A 23,164-nucleotide genomic window follows, 5' to 3' on the forward strand; every position below is an offset into this window, starting at 1 on the left:
CATCTGTTGCTATTTGTCATTCATCAAGTGTAGCAGGTGCAGAGGCTCCCAGCAGACACAACAAACAGGGCCACTGTTAGCTGGGCCAGCTCCAGCCTGGGAGGCTGCTCCTACCCCCTCGTTTCCTGCAGGCACATCCCCTTCTAACCAGGGTCAGTCCTCGCCCTAGGCAAGGACCCGAAGACCAAGAAGAGATGCGTTCCCAGGTGACAGAATAGCCTCTGGGCCTGCCTGTGGCCAGAAATAGCAAGTGTCTGGTTAGTGACTCAGGGGGGAAGATTTTTTTTATGGTTTTATTATTGCCTTAATTTAATTGCTGCGTAAAGAGTGATCTGTAGATCATCCCTCCCAGCGCCGCTGCCCTCACCTGCACCCTTGGGGAGGACCTGTTTGCTGCAGTACTAGAGCAGCATCTGAACTGGTGGGCAAGTCTCCCAGCTCTCCGGCCAACTCACTGCCCTGAGGGGTGCTCTGGCATCCTCAGGAGGCTTCAGAAGTTGGGGCAATCCCTGGCCTCTGACTGGGCGTCTGTGCAGTCATTTCAGGGAGGAGGAGTGAGAGCAGGACCCGGGATGCTCTTTCCAGTTGTGTTCCTAACCCACAGATCTTGACCAGCCCAGCCTAGCCCTCCATGACGTGGCCCTTGGGGAGGGGAGGAAAACAGAAGGGGAAGAAAAGAGATGGGGAGCAAAGAGTCTAGTAGGAGATGGGAACAAATTAAATTTGTGAACAAAATAGAAGCGCAGCTGCTCTTTGCCCTCTCTCCAACTTAGGTCCCCAAGAAGAATTTTCAAAGACTCTTTGCATCTGTGGTTCCCAGACCAGCCTTGGGCAACTGTGGTGATCTAGTCTCTCTTTTCCTCCAAGTTCATGCTGTTCTTGGGCCATGGCTATGGCAAAGCTTGAGCAGACAATAAGTCTGAGCACTCAACTGACCCAAGCCTTTCCCATGGCAGTGGAGGGTCAGCAGAGAAGGATCAGCTCAAAGGGGTTGCTGCTCATAGTGGAGGCCAGGTTGGAGACCGACTGGCAACTGCTGAGGCAGGCCTGCCTTTCTAGTGGAACCACAGTCAGGACTTAACCAAAGGACAAGCCAAGGGAGCTCCCTGCAGGGCCACAGAGCTGCTGAGTCATGGTGTGGCAACACTCCTCTGACGTACTAGACTAGGGTATGAAGCAGTAACAAATATCCCTCCAAATCTCAGTGGCTTAACACAATAAAAATTTATTTTTCATGCAAACAAAGTCCAATGTGGGTAGGTGACCCTCCTTGACAGCTCTCTTCCACTGGTGACAGAGGGATCCAGGACACTTCTCCATTTAGAGTTTTTTCCTTCAAGCACACAGACAGAAGAGAGTGTCGAGAAGTCGCACTTGCTCTTAGCCTCCAACTAGAAGTGACACATCATTACTGCTCACATTCTCATTGGTCAAAAGTAGTCACATGACCTCAACCAAACTGCAAAAGAGGCTAGGAAATGTAGAGGAATACAGTATATTTTGTGAGCACTAAGTGTCTTTCCCAAGCCTGGGAATCTGAACACTTTGGGTGCTTTGATTCTACTTCCAGGAAATGGTTCTAATAACAACCCCTGCTCAGAGACTTATCATGGGCCCTCCCCTCAGTCAGAGCCAGAAGTGGCTGCCATTGTGGACTTCATCATGTCCCACGGGAACATCAAGGCTCTGATCTCCATCCACAGCTACTCTCAGATGCTCATGTACCCCTATGGCCACTCTCTGGAGCCTGTTTCAAACCAGGAAGAGTTGGTGAGATTGGCTGCTTAGGGCTTGGGGGAGGCATCCAGCAGACTCCCAACAGGCCCCATGGTAGGGAGCGGGGGGTGGGGGGGACTTGTTCTCACATGTGATCAAGTTCAAAACTGGAGGTGCTGTGCTTCCTTCTCACAAGAGCCATCTACACATTCAACTTCCAAGACTCTGAAGTCCCTGCTTCTCAGCAGCTGGTGAGGGTGTGGGAGTGTGGGGAACGCCAGCATCTCACTCTCTGGATTTAATCTTGCAGTACAGTCTTGCCAAGGATGCAGCGCAGGCCCTGTATGAGGTTCATGGGATCGAGTACGTTTATGGCAGCATCAGCACCACCCTCTGTGAGTGAGCCTTCCCCTGGCTGTTGCTGCTTCAGGCACCACATCCACCTGGGGTCGAGCAGGTGCAAGCTCTGCTGACTGGCAGGCCTGGTTGGCCACAGGGTTGTGCCATAGATCTAGCTGGGCTGGGCCAGAGCTGATTTCCACATTTGAATAGAAGGGTGAATGGTGGTACCCAGACACAGGCACCTGTTTCTTTGCAGCATTAATTAGTGCCTATCTCCCAATGCCTGGGTTACTGCAATGTTCCTTGAGGGTAAATATCCCAAGTCTGGTGGCCTCAAAAGCTTTCTTTTTGCCAGGGCAGAGATTGGGCTGGGTGAGCAGCGTATGGCCCAGGTTGAGGCCTGGGCCAGGAAGCTTGGTGTGGTCTGGAATGGGTGGGAATTTGGCCCCCAGGGCCCACTGTCCTCTCAGGATGCCTCTGTACCTTGTGACCACACCCTGTTCTTCCTTTTGGGAGCATTTCTTTGCCCTTTTGTATCCAGATGTGGCCAGTGGGATCACTGTTGACTGGGCCTATGACAGTGGCATCAAGTACTCCTTCACCTTCGAGCTCCGTGACACGGGGCACTATGGCTTCCTGCTGCCGGCCACCCAGATTATACCCACAGCCCAGGAGACGTGGATGGCCATTTGGACCATCATGGAGCACACGCTTAATCACCCCTACTGACAATACTGCTGAGGGCAGAGCCAGAGGGTTTGTCTTCTTTCCCAAGGCCTGGGCTCCTCCTGAAACCCAAGTTATGGATCCCTTCCCCACCCCTGCCCTGACTCCTTAGGAAATAAAAACAAGTTTGAAGAGGCTTGGTGGCTTCTGGCACTGACTGCCACCTCTTTGGGCTCAGCATTGAGGAGGGGACAGGGGCCTTGGAAATGCCTCTTCACTCCTCAGGTATCCAGGCGGACAGGGGGACCAGCAGCCCTTCCCTTTTCTCCTCTTGAAATGTTCTCGGGGCCCAGAACAGATAACACACCCCCTGGAGCTACTAATATACACTCTGTCCCTTTGGTACTTACATTTTAAGATGAGCCTGGAGGGGACAGTGTTTGATCTGAAGGAGTGGATCTCCAGTGGTGGCGTTTCTGGCACCTTGAGCGAGGGGTGGGTACAGACAGGCAGCCTCCTCCTCTTCCTGCTTCATTTCCCATGCTGGGTAGGGAGTAGACGCACATTTCAGAGTCCTCCATTCAGAAGATCCCTCTCACCCTGTTAACGAAAGTGAACAAGTTACTGGTTTGTGACCTGCTCTTCCTGGGCACCCTCACAGGCTCCCTTGGTCTTGGGAGCAGAGCCGCAGCCAGTCAGAGCCAGCACAGCAAAGCACCGCACATCCAGAGAGAAGTCCTCTTTTTCCTCCTCACGATAATCATCATGGTTGTCATGCACTGGGGAAGTTAGTCTAGGCAAGGCCATTTACTTTATCTCAGGGAGAGATTCTGAGATACAAATGAGGTCTCTTCCCCCATCCTCAGGCTTCCTTGTACCTTTTGCCTTCCCCCATCACTGGGGAGCCGGGATAGTGGGTGGGTCTGTTTGCCCTGCCTTCAGGGGAAGGCAAGTACCCCCAATAACAAGAAGTCAACTGGAGAGCTGAATGGGCTTGTGTAAGTCTGAGGCAGGAAGCAAGACTTTCATTTGCAAAAGCCAGACTTTAGTAATTGTTGTTGCTAAAGGAAAGGATTGTGGATACCCATGAATTGGCCCCTGCAGGACACGGAGTGCAGGGCTTTACAGACAGGGAAGAAAGCGGGGGAAAATAGGAACAAGTCCCCCTTTCCACCCAACCTGTAGAAGAAGACAGAAGTTGGACCAGGTAACGGAAAGAGGGGATCAGTGGCAATCAAAACTCTGGGTATGGGCCATGTCCAATATGGCGCCTGAGCCTCAGCTTAACAGTGGCTGAGCAAGGGCTCTGGACAGGTGATTAGAGGCAGCCATATGGCTGGGTACACATCAGTAATGCAGCTGTTGAGAGCTCTTAGCAAAGAAATGAGAAGGTTGGCGGGTAAGATGGCTTAGGGTAGCGGCGAGAAGGCTTAGGGTAGAAGCAAGTAGGCTGAGCTGAGGGGCCATGCAGCCAGCAGCCATGATGGCACAGTGGGCATCAACTGGGCATACCTGTGCCCAGGACCAGCTGTTCCATGTGGGAGGCCTGAGAAGTCAGGGAAATGAACCCCTGAAGAACCTAGATCATTTCCAGGGGAAGGGCCAGCGACAGAGGATGAAAGAATCCTGACTCGGGCTAGAGTTTCCCAAAAAAGATGAGTTTTTTTAGAGCTGGAAGTGGTCTAGAATTTCCAAGCTGAAGTTTTCTGCTATTAACAGAAACCCGAGGTCATGGGCTAAGTTAGATAAATAAAGCAAGTCATACTTTTGCACACTGGAGTCTGTGATTATAACTTTTATGCCCTTTGCACAAATATTTTTATTTCATCCTCAGGGGGAGGATATTACTGGTATTAATAAGCTCATTAATAAGCTCAGATAAGGAGAGCGTGATTTGGAGAGGTTTTAAAGGCCACAAAAGGCCACATAGATTGAAAGTTGAGGGAGATTTGAACTTGGGTTTGTCTAACTCCAAAACCACCGTGTCACCATTTGTCCAAGCCTGGCCTGTGGCAGAATCTATAGGGAGTCATTTAACATAAAGATGTTTCGGTTCCACCCCCAGACTGAAACAGAATCTCTGGGGTGGACCCCCAAATCTGCTTTTTTTACCATCTTCCCCAGAAATTCCGAGGTCCCTTAAAGGCTGAGAATCTCTGATCCCTGCTTTCCTGCTTCCCAGGAGGAACACGTTCAAGTCTTCTAGGGGGAGTGGGGCTTTGGGCCTCCTACCCTCTGCCATTGTCTATTAGGGCTGAAGGTGACTACAGCAGTGGGAAGCCAGTCATCCTTCCCCAAAATATTCCCAAGGGGTTGCCTTGACCCTAGCCAAATGCAGTGTGGTCTGCAGACCACAGGCATCAGGATGACCTGGGAGCTTTTTGGAAATGCAAATTCTCAGGCCACCCCAGCCCTACTGAATCAGAGTCTCTGAGGATGGGACCCAGGTGATGCTAATGCCTAGTTGGAGAAGTATTGCCTTAGAGGCAGGAGTATCTGGATGCTGATGGGCTTCCCAGTAACAGTGAAAATAATAAACTCTTTTCTGGCACATAGTTGCACCAGGCATGGTTCCAAGGACTCAACACATTGCCTCCTCACAGCTCTAAGAGGTAGGACTATTTTTTTTTTAATACATTTATTTATTTATTTTTAATTTTTGGCTGTGTTGGGTCTTCGTTGCTGCGCACAGGCTTTCTCTAGCTGCGGTGAGCGGGGGCCACTCTTCGTTACGGTGTGCAGGCTTCTCATTGCAGTGGCTTCTCTTGTTGCAGAGCACGGGCTCTAGGTGCACGGGCTTCAGTAGCTGTGGCACGCGGGCTCAGTAGTTGTGGCACGCGGGCTCAGTAGTCGTAGCGCACGGGCTTAGTTGTGCCGCGGCACGTGGGATCTTCCCGCACCAGAGATCGAACCCGTGTCCCTTCCATTGGCAGGCAGATTCTTAACCACTGTGCCACCAGGGAAGTCCCGAGGTAGGACTATTACTGTCCTTATTTTCAGATGAGGAAGCTCAGGCTCAGAGAGGACAGTGGCTTTTAAAAGGCACGTAGCTACTGAGTGGCAGGCCTGGGACTGGCCTGCAGGTGACCCTGAGTCACGCCCAAAGCCCTCAGGACCAGGGCCAGGAACTTGTTGCACAGACCTCTGTGCAGCCAACAGGCCCACAGAAGTTGGGGCTGAAACTGCTTTCCAGATGGGGGTCTTCTTAAAAGGCAATTTTTTCCTTAAAATCCTTCCGTGACTTAAAACCCGCCCAAGGCGCCGCATGGCTGGCCCTGCTCTAGGCCCTAGCAGGTGGCCAGCCCTCTCTCACCTTGTTTCAACACCTCGTTCATCAGCCTCAACCTCACGAGCTTTTTCTCAGTTCCTTCAGCTCCTTCCCAACTAGAGGCCTTTGTATGTGCTGCTCCTCCTTGTCTGGAATATTGTTTCCTCTTACTCTTCCTTTGTGTGGCCCACTCCTTAAAATTTCCCCTTCAATTTCATTGCTTCACTAGTCCTTCTAGGACCACCCACTGGAAGTAGATCTATTATTTTCTTTTCCCGAGCCTTATTTCTTTCTTTGATAGCAGTGATAATAATTAATTGAGTTCTTTAGTTGTTATTGTCTCTACTGCTAGTTTGAGAGCCTATAAAGGGAACGACCATGGCTGGGTTATTCACTCTCACTCAGTTCCTGTCAGGCACACAGTAGGTGCTCAATATTCGTTGAACGGGGGTGTTTCGTCTCCTCAGCCTAGTACAAATTACGACTAGGTTTAGCGTATATGACAGAAACCCACCTTACTGTGGCTTAACCAGATCAAGGTTTTGTTTCTCTTACGGAATAAGTCGTCTGAGGTGGGCAGTGCAGGGCTAGTTCAGTGACTCCTTGATGCCCTGGGGACCCAGACCCCTCTGGCCTGTTCTGTTTTGCCACTCTGCTACCATTTTGACCCCTAGTCTGTTGCCATCATATGACTGAATTCCAGGCAAAAAAAGGGTAAGGGTAAGGGGCAAAAAAATGTGAGCCAGCTGAGTTGGCCATCCATGGGCTTAAACTTACATCTTACTGGCTGGGACTGTGTCAGGTGGCCATGCCCAGCTGCAAGAGAGGCTGGGAAGTTGCTTTATAGCTGGACACATTACTGACCCCCCCAAAAATTGGAGTTCTGCTGGTAAGGAGGAAGGGGAGGATGGATATTGGGAAGGCAGCCAGCAGCGTCTGTTGCAGCTTCTCTGATGGGAGAGAGGATTTGAAGGGGCCTTTGAATCCATTTCTTTGCTCTAGCTCATCAAGTGACTGACTTTATCATAAAGCCATAGAACTTTCCAGATGAAAGGGTCCTTTGAAAGCTTCTAATCCAACCCTTTGCAGTTATAAAGACTGGGGGCCTCCGGATCATCTAACTTACGCAAGGCCCCACATGAACCTAATGGCTGAGAGAAGCCGGGGATCGTCCTCCTAGGACTGAGGGGTCTCCTCAGCAAGCCCAGGGCGGGTGATGGCTGGGGGTTTAAGCTTATCAAGTAAAAGCTCAAGACTTAGACACGCAAGTTTTGAAGATATTACAGAATAATCTCTTTTTCATAAAACTTGAACTTTCCCCCCCCCATTTCTTAGGTATATAATGCTAAACAAGAATTTTTTTTTCTGCATTCTGCTTGGTTTTTTTTTCCTCCCAACAAGCTGTCCTTTTTTGGTATGTTTTTTCATCCTTTTCACCAGTAAAATTTATGAGCATTTATTTAAAAGAAAAAAACATTGGAAAAACTGAAGAGAGAAAGAACGATTATACATATGGAAAGCTATAAAGAACCACAGTGAATGTGCTGTGGTTATTGCTTTCTTAAAAAAACAAACTAGGCAGGCAGTTTGGAATGTGAAAGAGTCCTGTGTGAGGGCAGGGCAGGCGGCAGAGGCCAAGGGTGATGCGCTAATGGCTGGGGTCCTGGGAGTCCCGTGAGGTGCTGCCCATTTCCCCCGTCCTCCTCCATCTCCCCTCTGACCACCCCATACAGGGCCAGAGAGAAAATGACTTTACTGAAAAATAAAATTAAAAATTAAAAAGCTTCTTTAGAAAAATAAGAAGGCCGAGTCAGCCACTTAGTACAAACTGAGGGAAAAACCAGTGAACATAGGGCCTGTCAGTGCTTGACAAACTGGTGAGGACATGTTCCTCTTGTGGGTGGTGGCGGGGGTGTGTGTCCTGAAGGACAACTCCAGCCTGTTCGCCTTCAGAGAGTCTCCTTCCCCCAGGATTCGGGACCATCCTTGGGAACGATGATACAAATCTATTCGTTCGCCTTGTCCCTCACTAACCTCTCTCCAGGGTCTGCACTCGGCCTCTTGCTCTCTCCTAACCAGCTTTACCAACTTCTGTGGCTCTCATCCACGCACCCACCAGCCCACCTCCCTCAATTCCCCAAAGCATAGCCAAGACCACTGGGTAACATCTCACAAAATTTTACTTGGGAATACAGAAGGGAAATGCAATGTAGAAAATAGAGCACTTAAATTGGATGCTGGAGATTGCTGGCATTGGGGTTGGTGGTTCATGTTCCTTCGTGAGGTAACCCCTATAGCCTTCATTCTCCTTGACCCCCTGCCTGCTCCCACATTGCTGGGGCAGCCCATCCTGCCCCCCAACTGTAGCAATGCACCCTCAGGTGCTCCCCAGCTCCTCTCCCAGGCTCAGGCAGAAGCAAACCTCCCCTTCCCCGTTTTTCCTTCCACACATGGGACATTCCTGCTTAGCTCCTCTCTCTTCTGCATCTCTGTTCTGAGACTTGGGCTCTGACTTGACTTTTCCTAAAGACCCACTGGAGTGCTGCTCCCTCCATGTGACTCTTCCTCCAAAGAAAAATTCTGCCTCCATTCTGGGGACAAACACTGCTAGCTACTTTAAAGCGACAGTTCCACAGCTTCAAAGCAAACAAATAGGCTCTGCTGGACACTCAGTTACGAAAGCAGAACTCAAGGAGGCTGCTGACGGGCCTCCACCTCCTCGTCTTCCACGTCACCCCACCCCCACCCCACAACCCCCTGCTGCAGCTTCAGCAGGATGTGGTCCCTCTCAACCTACACTGCCCTGGGAACACTTACCCACTGCAAACCCCAGGGCCCCTGGGCCCCTGTGGCTCTGTTCTGATCTTCCCACAAACCTGGCGAGCCTCTCTCCACCCTGCCCAGACCTGTCACCATAGCTGTGATTTGTTTGGGGGTAAAAATACAAATGTCCCAGAATCATAAAGTGTCACAGCTGGAAGGGACCATGGAGATCATTCTGACCAACTCCCTCCCTTCATAGATGAGGAAACTGAGGTCCAGGGATGTATAGGGACCTGCCCCAAATCATATGCTGGGTTTGTGGCAGTCTACTTTTACAAGGCATTCCTCTCCCATTTTGCTCTCTTCTGAAGTTAGACAATGTCTGTGTGAGGTGGGTACTTTTTTCTTTCTTTTTCTTTTTTAAAAAATTTTTTATTGGAGTATAGTTGATTTACAATGTTGTGTTAGTTTCAGGTGTATAACAAAGTGAATCAGTTATACATATACGTATCTCCACTCTTTTTTAGATTCTTTTCCCATATAGGCCATTACAGAGTATTGGGTAGAGTTCCCTGTGCGATACAGTAGGTTCTTATTAGTTATCTGTTTTATAGCTGGGTACTTTTTTCAATCACATGTGACAGAAAACCTACTTGAAAAAGCTTGAGGGAAAAAAAAATAGAATTTGTTGGCTCATCCCTAGAGCTGGGGTGGGGGCGGGGCGGCTAGGTCCACCTGAATCGCATGGCCTCAGAGTTGGGAAGGGTGGAGCCTCAGGGAAAAAAGGAGATGCTGTTATCAGAAGGAGGAGGTTACTGCGTGGGGCAAATGAGAGATGTCCTTTACAGCCCACCACTTAGCTGCCTCAAATTCCCATATAGACTTCTTTTCCCACATGCACACTTTACCACGTACAGCCTTAAACACACTTGCCAAAGGGGGATAGCTGAAATCTCATCCATCTACTTCATCCAGCCATTCTGACTGCACCCGTTTGTGCTCTCTTCAAAGATCTCCCTTGCCCACTGTCCCTGTTTGATCTCTAATATGGACATGGGGGACTGCCTCTCCTCATGCCGCTTTAACAATCCATTTTCTAGGTTTTGGTTTGGGGGGTCTCTAAGCATTGTCTTAGAGCTTCTGTTGACCATACTTGGGCATTCTCTGGCAACAGGGCTGCCATGGTTAGTTGCCCAGTTTGTGCACTGCACAGAGGTATTCTGCTGAGGACAAGGGATGATGTCTGTCCAGAGCGGGAGGGGTGCCTTTCTCCATTTCACATAAAGGCTCCCCTGGGCTAAAATTTATTGTCTTCTGACAATACAAGTACTTTAAATGCTTAGTAAGTCCATCAGAATGCTTTTTACAGCAACAACAGAAATCCCAATTAATGAAAAGAAAATGAATATTCTTTCATGTTATATAGTCTGAAGGTGGGGCAACAGACTTGACAATATTCGAGAAAGGTACCTCCTTCTCAAGAGTGGGGAAACGTTTTCTAGAAGTTTCCTCACTGGCCTCCCCTCACATCTCATTGACAAAACTGTGTCACGTGCCCACCTCTAAACCAATCACTTGCAAAAGAGAATGAGATTCCTTGAAGATTGTCTTAGACCAATCTTAGAATTTATCCCTAAGCTGGGAATGGGGTGACTTTCCTGAGGGGTGACACCTGCAGACAATCTGGGTTTGCTCAGCCAGCAGGAAGGAGGAGGGGATGCTGAATGCTTGTCCATGTGGAAACAGCAGGTCTCCGTCTATTTGCACTCAGGCACTTACCCAGCGACTTGTCCTTGAATCTAGATGCCGGCCTGGTGGTTTCTTTCTCATGCTAATAGGTCTTGGTGCTCTGCCTGTTCCCCCAGCTTTCAGCCCAATGGCCCTCATCCTTTGCCCTTGCTCTGGACCGATGTGAAACATGCCCATGGGTAGAGAGGCAGAGTTGTGGCCCTCTGCCCCAGGTTCCAGTCTAGCAAATCGGTCTTTACCAAAAGGCAATTTTCAGCTTATTGAGGTGCTTTGGAGGGACCCCAGGAATTAGGCTTAATTTCCACCTGAGACCCACATTCCTCTGCCACTGTGCTTTCAGCTGCCTGCCAGTGCTGGCCCTAATTTCATCTTGCAGCATTGAATTAATCTTTTCCAACCTTGCAAGAAAATAGATTATATGACTCTTGGACAACTTAGATTGCTGGCTGGAGGCAGCAAGAGGCCCCTTGGCGAGGCAGTGCCTTCCCCCCACCCCTTTTCCAATGGTCTTGTCTTTTCTGGAAGAAATTCACAAAAGGCCAAGAGTTAGCCAACACACCCTTCAACATGTGTAGTGTGTGTGAAACATTAAAAATTATAGGACCGCTTTCGATTTAGAAATAGAAAAAGAAATATTGTTTTCATAATGCAAACTAAAGAAAGGCTTTACAAAACTTTCTTTCCTAGTGGGGAACAGATTAGAGCAGCTCGAGGGGCTTCCTTGGTGACGCAGTGGTTGAGAGCCCGCCTGCCAATGCAGGAGACACGGGTTCGAGCCCTGGTCTGGGAAGATCCCACATGCCGCGGAGCAGCTAGGCCTGGGCGCCACAGCTACTGAGCCTGCGCTCTAGAGCCCACGAGCCACAGCTACTGAAGCCCGTGCGCCTAGAGCCCGTGCTCCGCAACAAGAGAAGCCACCACAATGAGAAGCCCGCGCACCACAACAAAGAGTAGCCCCTGATCCCCACAACTAGAGAAAGCCTGTGCGGAGCAATGAAGACCCAACACAGCCAAAAATAAGTAAATAAATAAATAATAAAATTTAAAAAAAGAACAACTCGAGAGCACTGCAGGGCACTAAGAGATGAGGGGGACTATGAGGGATGGGTGAGACCTGGTTCCTGGTCTCAGGAAATGTCTAGTCTCATTGGGGAGACAGAAATAACACTCTAGGGACAATTAAGGAGAAATAAATATCAGTTTGTGCTCAAGAACCAAGCAGTGTGATAAACACCACTTCCCTTCCATCCCTGGCAAAATCCAGTCATTAAGACCCAGATCAAGTTTCACTTTCTTGGTAAAGTCTTCCCTGGACACTCTTGGATGGGCCCATAGTTCTGAGTCCATACCCCTACTGGTACTTTTCACTTCGCATCACAGGAAATGCACTGCTCAGGTCTCCTACAGCAAGGAGAGCAGCCCAGTGAGTGTCTTGTATGTTTAATCCTGTCTTGGTGACAGCTTCTTGGAGACCTGTTAGAGAACCAACATGTTGGTTAATTACTTCTGTCTTTCCCACTAGACTGTGAGCTCTCTCAGCTCCCTGACAAGTCAGTGGGTAGGGTCACCGTGGTATGATGTGGCCACACTTCCCACGGGCTGTTCCCAGCTGGTGAATGAGCACAGTGCGGCACTAGTACCAGCACTCCTATAGGACGTAGGGCTCCCTGAACTGCAATGTTGGCTCCAAGATTCAGAACTGCACTGCTGCCTGAGTTCCTCCTGCCCAATCCTCTCCCAGGTGTCAGACCTGCAACGAGGTGGAGGCTCTTCTCTCTCCCCTTTATCCTTCATGGATGTGTCTCCCCATGAATCTCTTGCATGCTTAATCCTGTCTTGTTGACCCACAGTTTCTTGGAAAACCTGAGAGGACACAAGTTAGTTGGATACTTCTGTCTTCCCCGTTAGACTGAGTTCTGTGAGATCAGGGACCCACCCGTCTGCTTCGGGCATCATCTCAGGGTGGAGCACAGGACCTGGCCCAGAGGATGAATGAGCAAAGAGATGAACATTCGGAGAAGGGGCAGGTAGGTGAGAGAGAAAGAAGCCAGAGGAAGCCTCAGGGAGGTGGTAAGCCTTGCCTGGGGTCTGGAGGGCAGGAAAGGCTGCCAGAGTAGAAAGGAACAGTCTTCATGGAGGTTCAACATCTGTTGAGGATAGATTCAGTGTTTTATCATCTTCCCAGAGCTATGCTCAGGAGAGAGTTGTGGGTAAATGTAATGGGGTCACTCTGCCTTGGCATAGGAAGGTTGGCCCGTAGGAGGTGGGCTGGGGAGGCAGAGAGAACAGATGGAAACCAGAAAGGGCCACCTTGGATGTTGGCAGTGCCCAAGCCTGAGGCCCTGACACAGAGCAGGGCCCCCAGATGCTGCTGGGGAACCACTGGGGCCCCTGTGGATTAGGGCGGATTTGTGTTAAATGTCTCTGCAATGAGGTCAGCATCCAGAGCCAGAGCAATTCCCCTTTGTGAATTCCAGTTTCTCCTATATAATGTGCAGTCCCAACAGGGTTCTGGCCCTGGTTCCCACCACCGCACTTTCTACTCAGAGGACATCTGGTTGCAGTTCCCATCAAGGGCAACCCTTGATCCCAGAGACCTAGAGCAGTGGGGGTGGAGGGAAGCTTCTGCTTCTGTGCTGTGGCCTGATTCCCACAAGGCCACCGAGACTGGTAAGAGTGGGGCCGGGAAGTTTCCTTCATGGGGTTGTACCCTAAAGGTCAGGCGGCCCTGGACAAAGCCCGTGTGGTGAGGAGCCAGCAAATCTGGGAGCTGGCTGGGGTCCCAGAGGGTCCCATCTTGCTCTCTCATAGGAACAAAAGAGCTGGTGCTCAGGGACGTGGGAGAAGAGGACACCTCAAGTGAGGCTGCAGCTGGTGTGGCTGCTCCGGAGTCCTGGCTCCTTCTCCATTGCCGGGTCAGTAAACAGGACCATAGGGTCGGTGGGCTGCAGGGCTCTGGGCAATCAGGGTTCCAGCTGGGAGGCCTCAAGCCCTAGCTGACCCTCAGGCCCAGGATGGCCCCTCATGGCCAGGGCTTGAGGCCTGGCTTATCTCTCCAGCTGTCCTGTTCCCTGCCACTTTATCAGGGAGGGTGGGTAGGTGTCAGAGCTCGGAACTCCCACCTCTCCCTCCCCGTGGGATAGAGCCCAGGTGCAAGTAGAAGGACAACTCTTGGGCACAGCCAGGAGACCTCTGTCCTGGGAGAGTTTAAAAGGCCCCAGGACCTTCTCCACCTCAATTGACCTTCCCAACTGGCTGCAGCATGCAGGGGCTGCTGATTTTGAGTGTGCTGCTAGGGGCTGTCCTTGGCAAAGAGGACTTTGTGGGGTAGGAGCATGGAGAGGAGGGGGTGCTCAGAGGGGAGATAGGGAGGACTCAGCCCCCAGCCAGCATCTGGAGGAGATGGACAGACAGACACATGGGAAGATGGTCAGAGAGGAGCAGACTAGCACATCCTGGAAGGCAGGCTGACCGGGGACCAGGACTGAGAAGGGGTCAGGTCTCTCAGGACAGCCTCTTGAGCCCTGGAAAATATCTGAGCTCTGAGGAGGACTTTTCAGAAGAGGAGGCAGGAGGAGGCCTAGCTAGCTTTAGAGAGAAAGAGTCTTAAGCTGGGATGGGGACAGCAGCAGTGTCCAGAAGGTTCCAAGGAGCCCAGGCCTCCCATTGCTAGGATCCCTTGTGCTTTCCCTGCTCAGCCCAGAGGACCGGGGCCCAGCCACCCTCCTCCCACTTGGGGAGCACACATGGCCAGTAGGAGCTGCTCAGGCCCTCAGTCTCCCCTCCTGCTCTGCCCAGGCACCAGGTGCTCCGAATCTCTGTGGCCGATGAAGCCCAGGTGCAGACGGTGAAGGAGCTGGAGGACCTGGAGCACCTACAGGTTAGAGGATGTGGGAGCTGCCCTGAGGCCCCAGGGTACGTCTCAGGGCAGATGGGCTCGCCTCAGACCCCCGCCTACCTGGGGCCAAATGGGGCCTGGGCTCTCTATCCCCAGCCACCCAGGAGGGAGCCATGGGACTGATCCCTGTTAGGAAGTGACTTAAACCTCCCAGTGCCTGAATCTTGCTGCCTTTGAGCGTCTGAGCAAAAGGGCCCCCCACACTGCCCCAACTTCTAGTTCTTCTCTCTCCCTTGCTGCCTCAAAGCCTCTCCACTCTGCTTCCTGGGCCATTTCCCTGACCAAACTGGACTTTGTCCAGCACCCAGGGATTCCCTTCATCCTCTTCCCCTAACAGCCATGCCCCATCCCCAATTATCTGGGAAATTCTGGTGCCAACACCCCCTCCCAGGCAGACCCTTTCCCAGCCCGCTGTGACCGTGGCTCTTGTCCTCCACAGCTGGACTTTTGGAGGGGCCCTGCCCAGCCAGGCTCCCCCATCGACATCCGAGTGCCCTTCCCCAGCATCCAGGCTGTCAAAGTCTTCCTGGAAGCCCGTGACATCAGATACACAGTCATGATAGAGGACGTGCAGTCGCTGCTGGACGAGGAGCAGGAGCAGATGTTCGCCTCCCAGAGCTGGGCCCGCAGCACTAACACCTTTAACTATGCCACCTACCACACCCTGCAGGAGGTGAGGGACCCCGGGGGCCGCCCTCCACAAGCACCGAGCTCTTCCTCAGACAGAACGCGCCAGAGCCAGCCTGAGCGTGCGTGACATCTGCTCTGTCACCGTGTGGCCTCGAGGCTCTGGGTCGTGGCTCCTCCGCATTCAGGGCTCACAGCAGGCTCGCTAACAGAGCTGCTAAGGGAGGCATCCAGGTGCCCGGAAGCCATGAAGGCAGCCTTCCCTCCTCTGCCTCCTCAGATCTATAACTTCATGGACTTGCTGGCGGCCGAGCACCCAGAGCTTGTCAGCAAGCTCCAGATCGGCAGCAGCTACGAAGGCCGTCCCATCTACGTGCTGAAGGTAATGGGCACCTGAAAGTGGATGTACGTGAGCACATCTGCAAGACTGGGCACCCACATCTGTGCGTAGGCACCCATGGGTGAGCCCAGGGTTACAGGGAACACACTGTTATATGGACTCCCTGTGTAGCATAGGTGTGTGCATACCAGTACACACACAATTTAAACTTTTAGGTGACGCAAGTGTTTCCAATTAAGTGTCACATTGTGGAAAGTATCCCAGAGTCTGGTAGTCCAGATAAAATGTTTTGTTTGTGACCTCCGACAGAGAACTATGTATGGGCATTGGAACATGGTGGGGCCAGAAAGTCTGGCTGAGTCATATTTGCGCCAAGCTTGAGCTGAGGGCAGGAGGCAAAGCTCTGCAGGATCCCGGTCCAGACCCACTCCCACGTCCCACCTGAGTGATGGTCCCACAAACAGAGCCTCAACCTGAGATACCAGAGAGCAGACAGCCTCTGGGTTGGGGTGCACTCCCCTTCAAGGAGGTGAGACAGGGCCCCAGCTGAACTATTTCCTGCTCTTCTCATCCAGTTCAGCACCGGGGGGAACAACCGTCCAGCCATCTGGATTGACACGGGCATCCATTCTCGGGAGTGGGTCACCCAGGCCAGTGGGGTCTGGTTTGCAAAGAAGGTAAGCCTGCGGAGGTGAGGATGCTCTCGCCTGGTAGGGCATTGGTATCCAAGGCCCATAGAAACCCTGGCTCCTGCTTCCATCCAGAAGCAATGACCACAGAGGGAGGTTGAGGGCAGGCATCCATTGCTCTAGCATGGCAGATTCCTGGCCTGGCCCGCTCTGCCCCTCTGCTCCCTAACCTCCACCAGATCACACAAGACTATGGCCAGGACCCGACTTTGACTGCCATTCTGGACAACATGGACATATTCTTGGAGATCGTCACCAACCCTGATGGTTTTGCCTTCACCCACAGCAAGGTACAGGCCTTCTCCTCTTCTTGGGGAAAGCAGGGTGGGCCTCTGTCCTCTGAGCCCCACAAGCTACTCACCCCTAATCTCAACCCCCAGAAGTTGAGAGAGGGACAAACAGACCTGTCCTCCTAGACTAGGGGTTCTTGACCTTGGCATTCTTGACATTTGGGGCAGATAATTCTTTGTGTGTTGGGGGCTGTCCTGCGCAAGCAGCATCCTGACCGACTCAAGCCCCCAGATGAGACAACTGAAAACATCTTCAGATATTGCCAAATGTCCAGGTTGTGGGGGACAGAGTTTTCCCCAGTGGAGACACACTGCCCAGACCTTCTTCCCTGGTTCTACTTTATGTCTATGGGACAGCATGCTACCAATCAATTTTGTAAGGGGCTGCGGGCGGTGGGGGGGGCGGTTGCCACATGCCTTCCTCTTTCTGCCAGTAGAACCCTCTGGCCAAATGCCATCCATTGTCTCCTCCATTTTCCTTCAGCCAAGAGCCCCCTTTGCAGACCTTCCTCCCTGACAACCAGTTGAAAGTGGTTTCTGATTCCATACCGTGTCCACACCCAGGATCCGGATTGGGGCTCTGTGTTGATTGTGGCCTCTGTCAGGTGGCTGATCACTTTTCCTTTCTCAGAATCGATTGTGGCGCAAGACTCGATCCCTGACGTCGGGCTCCACCTGCATTGGGGTGGACCCCAACAGGAACTGGGACGCTGGCTTTGGGAGTAAGGCCCAGTGTGGTTTGGGGAGCAGGGATGGGACGCCCCAGAATGGCTTCTTACTGTCCTTTGTCCTGTCACCCCCCAACCCTCTCCTGCCGCAGCAGTGGGGGCATGTGGGTAATGTTGGCCTCTCCTCCAAGGTGCACAGTGAGGAAGGTGGCCCTCTGAGATCTGCTTGTCCCTTTCCTGTAAAGTCCTTCCCAATGGAACTGAGGTCTGAAACCAATCTATGGGTTTTCTAGAGTAACTTCAGCTCCTTCCCTCTGTGGTCACTTCACTGCAGGAACTGGTGTCGCTTGAGGAGCCCTTCTTACCTCTCTGGGCATGTCCATCAGCTTTGTCCAAGTTTGGCTGAGGAAGGAGGCAGGACCCCCAGCTTATAAAAGGCTTCTGCTCTTTCCTTATCCGGGGTGGGGGTGAGCCCTCCTGCATCTCAACTCATGCAAAGACCAGAAGCCATGGAAGCCACACTGTTTGGGTGTAAGGAATGCCAACTCTCCCCTCCCACAGAGGCGGGAGCCAGCAGCAACCCCTGCTCGGAGACTTACCGTGGCAAGTTTGCCAATTCCGAAGTGGAGGTCAAGTCCATCGTGGACTTTGTGAAAGACCACAGGAACATCAAGGCCTTCATCTCCATCCACAGCTACTCCCAGCTCCTCTTGTATCCCTTTGGCTACAAAAAAGAATCACCTGCAGACAAGGATGAGCTGGTATGTGCTGATCCCTGCTTGCCTCTCATCCCAGAGGCAGCTTTGGGCAGGCCTGGGTTTTTATCCATCAAACCTGCTTAAGGCACGAGGCCCTACACTGTGCCTAGCACCCCCTTCTCCCGTGGACCCCTGATGGCTTGAGAAGACCAGCAGGGCAGACTAGCCTTTCTGTCTGGTAAGCTGAGGCACAGAGTGGCTGAGTCACTTCTGTCACATGACAGAGGAAGGGGGTAGGGGTGGACTTTGAGCTTGTACCACAAGTTTAAACTTGGAGCTGCATGGTGACCAAAGGGCAGTGAAGTACCAGCCAGACATCCCACAAGGTCACATACTGCTGAGTTCCCGGGGCTGACCCTGCAGGGCCCAACAGGTTCCATGCTCTCTGCTGGGGGCCAGCTTCTGCCCCTGGGTCATCCTGCCAGCCCCCAGGATACCCTGGCCCTGCGGTTCTGGGGGTCTGGCATTGCTGGCCATGACAAGCAGTCTTGCTTGGCGTTTTCTCCAGGATCAGGTGGCTAGGTCTGCTGTTGAGGCCCTGACCTCTCTGTATGGGACCAAGTTCAAGTATGGCAGCATCATCACAACAATTTGTAAGTAGGTGCATTGTCTCTGTGGGTGGTCTGGGAGGAAGCTCAGCTGGCTTTCCCCGCCAGAGGGAGTGTCCCTCCTGGAGGAGGTAGCCAAGGGTTCCCCAACCTGGGAGCACGGGCGAGGAGAACAGCCCTGGCCATGCCTGACTACTGCTGGCTTGGTGGGCAGCGGGGCCCTTTCCTCATGTGAACTCTGCCTTCCTCGATACCTTCAGACAAACCCTTCAGTTCCTCTGAGAACTCTTATCTTGGGGTTAAGTTCAGCTTCATGCATGGAGGGGGTAGAGAGTTCTGCTAGCCTTTGTATTGTAGATCCCTAAGAAATTCAACTTAAAAAATATCCTTCCTCCAACGCCCTTCAGTTAGAGAATATATCCTATCTTTTCCTAGCTTACTTATCCATGCAATGCCCCTGAGAGGAGGACTGCTACATCAACATGGAATTAAGTCAACAAATGTTTACTGAACACCTAGGATACACCAGGCCTTGTTTTGTGTGCTTGGGATACAGTTGGGAATAAAAATAAGCAAAGATCAGGAAACCTCCATTCTAGCCAGCCATGACAATAAACGTGAATAAGGAAATGATACGATGTGTTAGGTGATAAGTGCTGGGAGAAAAAGAACTACTAGGACAGGGTGAGGGAACTCAGGAGTACTGGGGGTGGAAGCAGGGCAGGTGGACTGAAGCATAGGCCTCATTGAGAGAGTGAAATTTGGGCAAGTGTTGAAGGAAAGGAGGGATGGAGCTAAGAGGCTATTTGAGGAAGAGCCTTCCAGGCAGAGGAATCTTCTAGAACAAAGGCCCTCCCGTGTGCCCTGACTTGGCGTGTGTGGGAACGGCAGGAAGAGCACAGAGACCCAGTGGCTGCAGCAGAGACAGGTGGCGGGGATGGCGGTGGGGGGGCGGCGTGAGGTTGCGGTGTTCAGATCCCATTGAGCCCTGAAGAGACACAGCCAGCTTGTGGCTGACAGGAGGTGAGAGTACTGAAGGAGCAGGGGACAGGGACACACCTCAGACTTCCTGCCCCGAGTGCCCAGTTCTGGGGGGTGAGTGAGTCACAGTCTCACCTGGGGCTGGCCTTACTTTTGGACTCCAGGCCTTCTTTGGAAACTGTTTTAACCCTGAGTCAAAAGGTTTTCGCTTTGTTCAATATTGTGGAGTTAAATTCTGATATGCAGCCACCTCCCTCTCCCCTGCGCGATTCTGCAGCAGCTTTGATACCTACTGCAAATCTGTCTGCAAAAGACAGACAAGGGGCTTTTGCTTTGACTCTGACCCTTGCACTTTCCCCCTGTAGACCAGCATCCGGGGGACAGTCCTGGTTACCCAAGTGGGCAACTCTGGTATATTTGGGGGCTTGACCCAAGTGGCTGTTAGATGGAGGCGGCTTTCAAAATCGTGGGAGCTTCCTTGCATGACCCAGTGAGAGGAGAACCATTGCTGGTCCGCTTCTCTGGGCCTCTTGGACTAAGACCCTTCAGGGGAGCTTCTTGGGAGGAAGCCAGGCTGCTTGGTCAACAGTAGAAACTTAGCAGATGCTGACTCCAGTCAACACTGCACGAGGCTCTGGGCTTTGGACCATTAGCCCAGCCCATGCAAATGTTTTCAAGTGAGTGACCTTTGTTCTGCCGGTTCTGCTCCTGCCCCAGACCAAGCCAGTGGAGGCACCATTGACTGGACCTACAACCAGGGCATCAAGTACTCCTTCACCTTCGAGCTCCGGGACACCGGGCGCTATGGCTTCCTGCTGCCGGCCTCCCAGATCGTCCCCACGGCCCAGGAGACATGGCTGGCGCTTCTGACCATCATGGAGCACACGCTGAATCACCCCTACTGACCCGGCCCTTCAGCGCTGTCTTCCTCCTCCTCTCCGGCCCCACCCAGGCAGCCAAATAAAGTTTGAGTGTACATGGACCAGAATGGGGCTCATGTGTGGGAATGCATGTGGCATGTCTGCCTTTTCAAGCTGTGGCAGAAGTGATTTAGTTCCTGCAGGTCTCACTGGAAACGTGTGGGTAGTTGGACTAGATGACCCTTAAACTCCCCTGCATTCCAAGGTCCTGTGAAGTTGTATCCAAGTGGCGTCTGTTTTAATTAGACCACCCTGAGCTCAGCTCGTCAGTGGGGTGATTTGTTCATACCTTAGGAGCAAGCAGCAGCCACAGCTGCTAACCAAATGCCCGGCACCCCGCAGTGGTGAGGAATTCAGCTTGTACAATAGTGTAGCTGGTTGGATCCATTCATCTACAAAGGCAATAACCCTGAGTAAGAACTAGAATAATCCTGGTGGCCAGTGTTGTCCCAAATCAATGTTGCAGCCAGGCAAAACAAATTTCTAAAGAGCAAAATATGGTCTCCCACTCCTAATTAAATTGGAAGAAAACAATTGGGTTAAATGGAATCATTTACTGAATATAAAGAACAAACACCAATCCCAGGGCATTTTATTAATTGAAGTGTATCAGGAAGACTTTGCCTTTAGAGACAGAAGTAGTTTACTTCTCACTGCCCCATCCGTTCTAGCATCTCCTGCTACATTGTCTCCTCTTTCACTCACCACCACTCATTATCGTTAGCAAAATTTCTCAAACATAAGGCTCTCCTCTCCCTCCCCATACCCTCCACAGCTCCTAGAATTTGGCTTCCCTCCCTTGGCTTGGTGATTCTGGTGGCTGTGATATCACACTTAGTGGCTAGCACCACAGCACATAGCATATATCTCAACTTTTTTTCAAAGCAAGAATCTACATTCCGTTTCTTCCAAATCTCTTAAGGTGTGACTGTCAAGCATGGGGTTCCTCCCACTGAAGTTGCTGGGAAGTGGATGCGGGGTGGCTTGGTAGCTTCCCAAATAGGGGGGCTGGGGTAAGGATGGCAGCCTCTCCCTGTATCAGCCAGATGAAGTATCACAATGCATCCAACTCCACTGACTTAAAATCTGTGTCTTTTTTCACATAAAATAGCCTGAAGATCAAACGCTTTTTTCTTTTCTTTTCTTTTTTTAAGGGCCCACTGGGGAATTTTCATCTTGGAGGTTTTTTATAATTTTTAATTTTCTAAAATTGAGGTATAGTTGATTTACAGTATATATTAGTTTCACATATACAGCATAGTGATTCAAAATTTTTATACATTATACTCCATTCATTTTTTTATTTTAATTTTTTTTTGCTACCAAACATTCTAAAAAACAAAAAGAATGAGGTTGACTATACATATAGTACACATAAAGTTATACATATATAAGTTTATGACGCAAGGTTAAATGGTGTTTCAGTCTTTACAGAAGGATGATCTAAAGATTTTATGACACTTCCTTCAAGTTATCTTTTAGGAACCATTTCCCTTCAATTTATGTAGATAAGCTGAAACCCACTGTAATGGCTCAGTTTGGGCAAGTAAAAAAAAACAAAACTGATCTTACTGTTTAATAAAGACTGATAAGTGAAAAAATATTAAGTTAGCAAGACAATATATCATTTTACAAAATTGGATTACTTAGGCTTCAAGGGTAGAATTGCTTAATTTAAAATAAACTGTACTCCCTGATAGCAGAGACCACTTGATTTGGCATTCAATCTCCAAAACCATCAACAGTACTTGACATACAGATACCCAATAAATATTTGTTGAATGGATGTTCTCCACATATACTAGAGAACTTATAAATTTTATAATCTTTATTTTGTAGGCTTGCAAGTCATTCTGAATTTCCCTGAGTTGTAGTTTAGAAAGTAAGGCTCTGAACAAGAAAGAGTCTTAAGAAAGGTGAAAAGACAGGAGTAAAGCACCAGAATGAAAATTCCATGAGGGCAGGGATTGTGCTGTTTTGCTCAACACTCAATTTCTACTGGTTGGCCAAGTACATGACACATAGTAGGCACTTAATAAATGCTTGTTAAATGGAGACATGGAAGTCATTAACATTTCTTTTTCTATTTTCAACTACAGGAAGAACTTTCCATTTTGTTTGCAGATACATAGTTTTACAGATCTATGGGTAAAAAAATTTTATAAATAAAATCATAAAGCTAAAAGAAACAAAAATTTTAGAAAATAATGTGGTGTATATGAAAAAGTATTAATAACCTTGAGGGGAAAAAAGCTCTTATAAGTAAAAGGGGTTTTAAAAAAAGACTAACATTTCAAAAGAAAAATAGGCAATTCCCAAAAGAAGAAACACAAAAAGCCAATAAATGAAAGATACTGATTCTCTGAGTAATTTTTTTTTGTACATTAAAGAAAAATATATTATTTTTCTCCCATCAGATTGACAAAGAATAAAAAGACTGACAACTCAGTATTATCAAGAGTATGAAGAAATGAGACCTGTCATATACTGCTGGTGGGAGGATAAATTTACACCGCCTTCCTGGAGGGGAATTTGGCATATAAATAAAAAATTTCAACGTATTGACACTTTGACCCAGTAAGTCCACTTGGAGGAATTTATTTTATAAAAATATTTTGAGAAGTTCAGATAAACATATGTACAAGGTTGTAAAAAAGTTAAATTAAAAGGAAAAGAAGCTAGATAGATACCAGTATTGATATGGCTATTACCCATTTACATAATGGAATATCGGGAAGCCATTGTAGTCTGTGTTGATATGGAAAAATGGTCACAATATACTGGGCAAAAGAAGGTGGTCACATGATGGAAATATTCTAAAACAGGATTGTGGTGATGCTTTCTCAACTCTGTAAATTTACTAGAAATCACTGAATTGTATCCTTAAAATGGGTGAATTTTATGGCATGTAATTTATATTTCCATACAGTTGTTTAAAAAA

General features: G+C 50.0%; 1 protein-coding gene across 6 annotated transcripts in view; it reads left to right on the forward strand.

Annotated features, from left to right (window-relative positions):
- Positions 1-20,291, forward strand: part of CPA5 (carboxypeptidase A5) — a 40,919-nt gene extending 20,628 nt beyond the window's left edge. Inside the window, exons 1-12 of one of the 6 annotated variants that reach the window (XM_082399176.1) lie at positions 2,902-5,336; positions 12,355-12,531; positions 13,316-13,419; positions 14,303-14,384; positions 14,842-15,075; positions 15,310-15,411; positions 15,945-16,046; positions 16,238-16,348; positions 16,980-17,070; positions 17,578-17,777; positions 18,283-18,367; positions 20,021-20,291. In XM_082399176.1, coding sequence (XP_082255302.1) covers positions 12,493-12,531; positions 13,316-13,419; positions 14,303-14,384; positions 14,842-15,075; positions 15,310-15,411; positions 15,945-16,046; positions 16,238-16,348; positions 16,980-17,070; positions 17,578-17,777; positions 18,283-18,367; positions 20,021-20,208 — 1,338 coding nt within the window. In that variant the 5' untranslated portion in view covers positions 2,902-5,336; positions 12,355-12,492 and the 3' untranslated portion in view covers positions 20,209-20,291. The other 5 variants (XM_082399174.1, XM_082399175.1, XM_082399178.1 and 2 more) reach the window with 5 other exon arrangements.
- Positions 20,292-23,164: the final 2,873 nt, after the last annotated feature.

The sequence above is a fragment of the Balaenoptera borealis genome (genome assembly GCF_965194805.1).
Source record: "Balaenoptera borealis genome assembly, chromosome: 7".
Classification (NCBI taxonomy): Eukaryota; Metazoa; Chordata; class Mammalia; order Artiodactyla; family Balaenopteridae; genus Balaenoptera; species Balaenoptera borealis.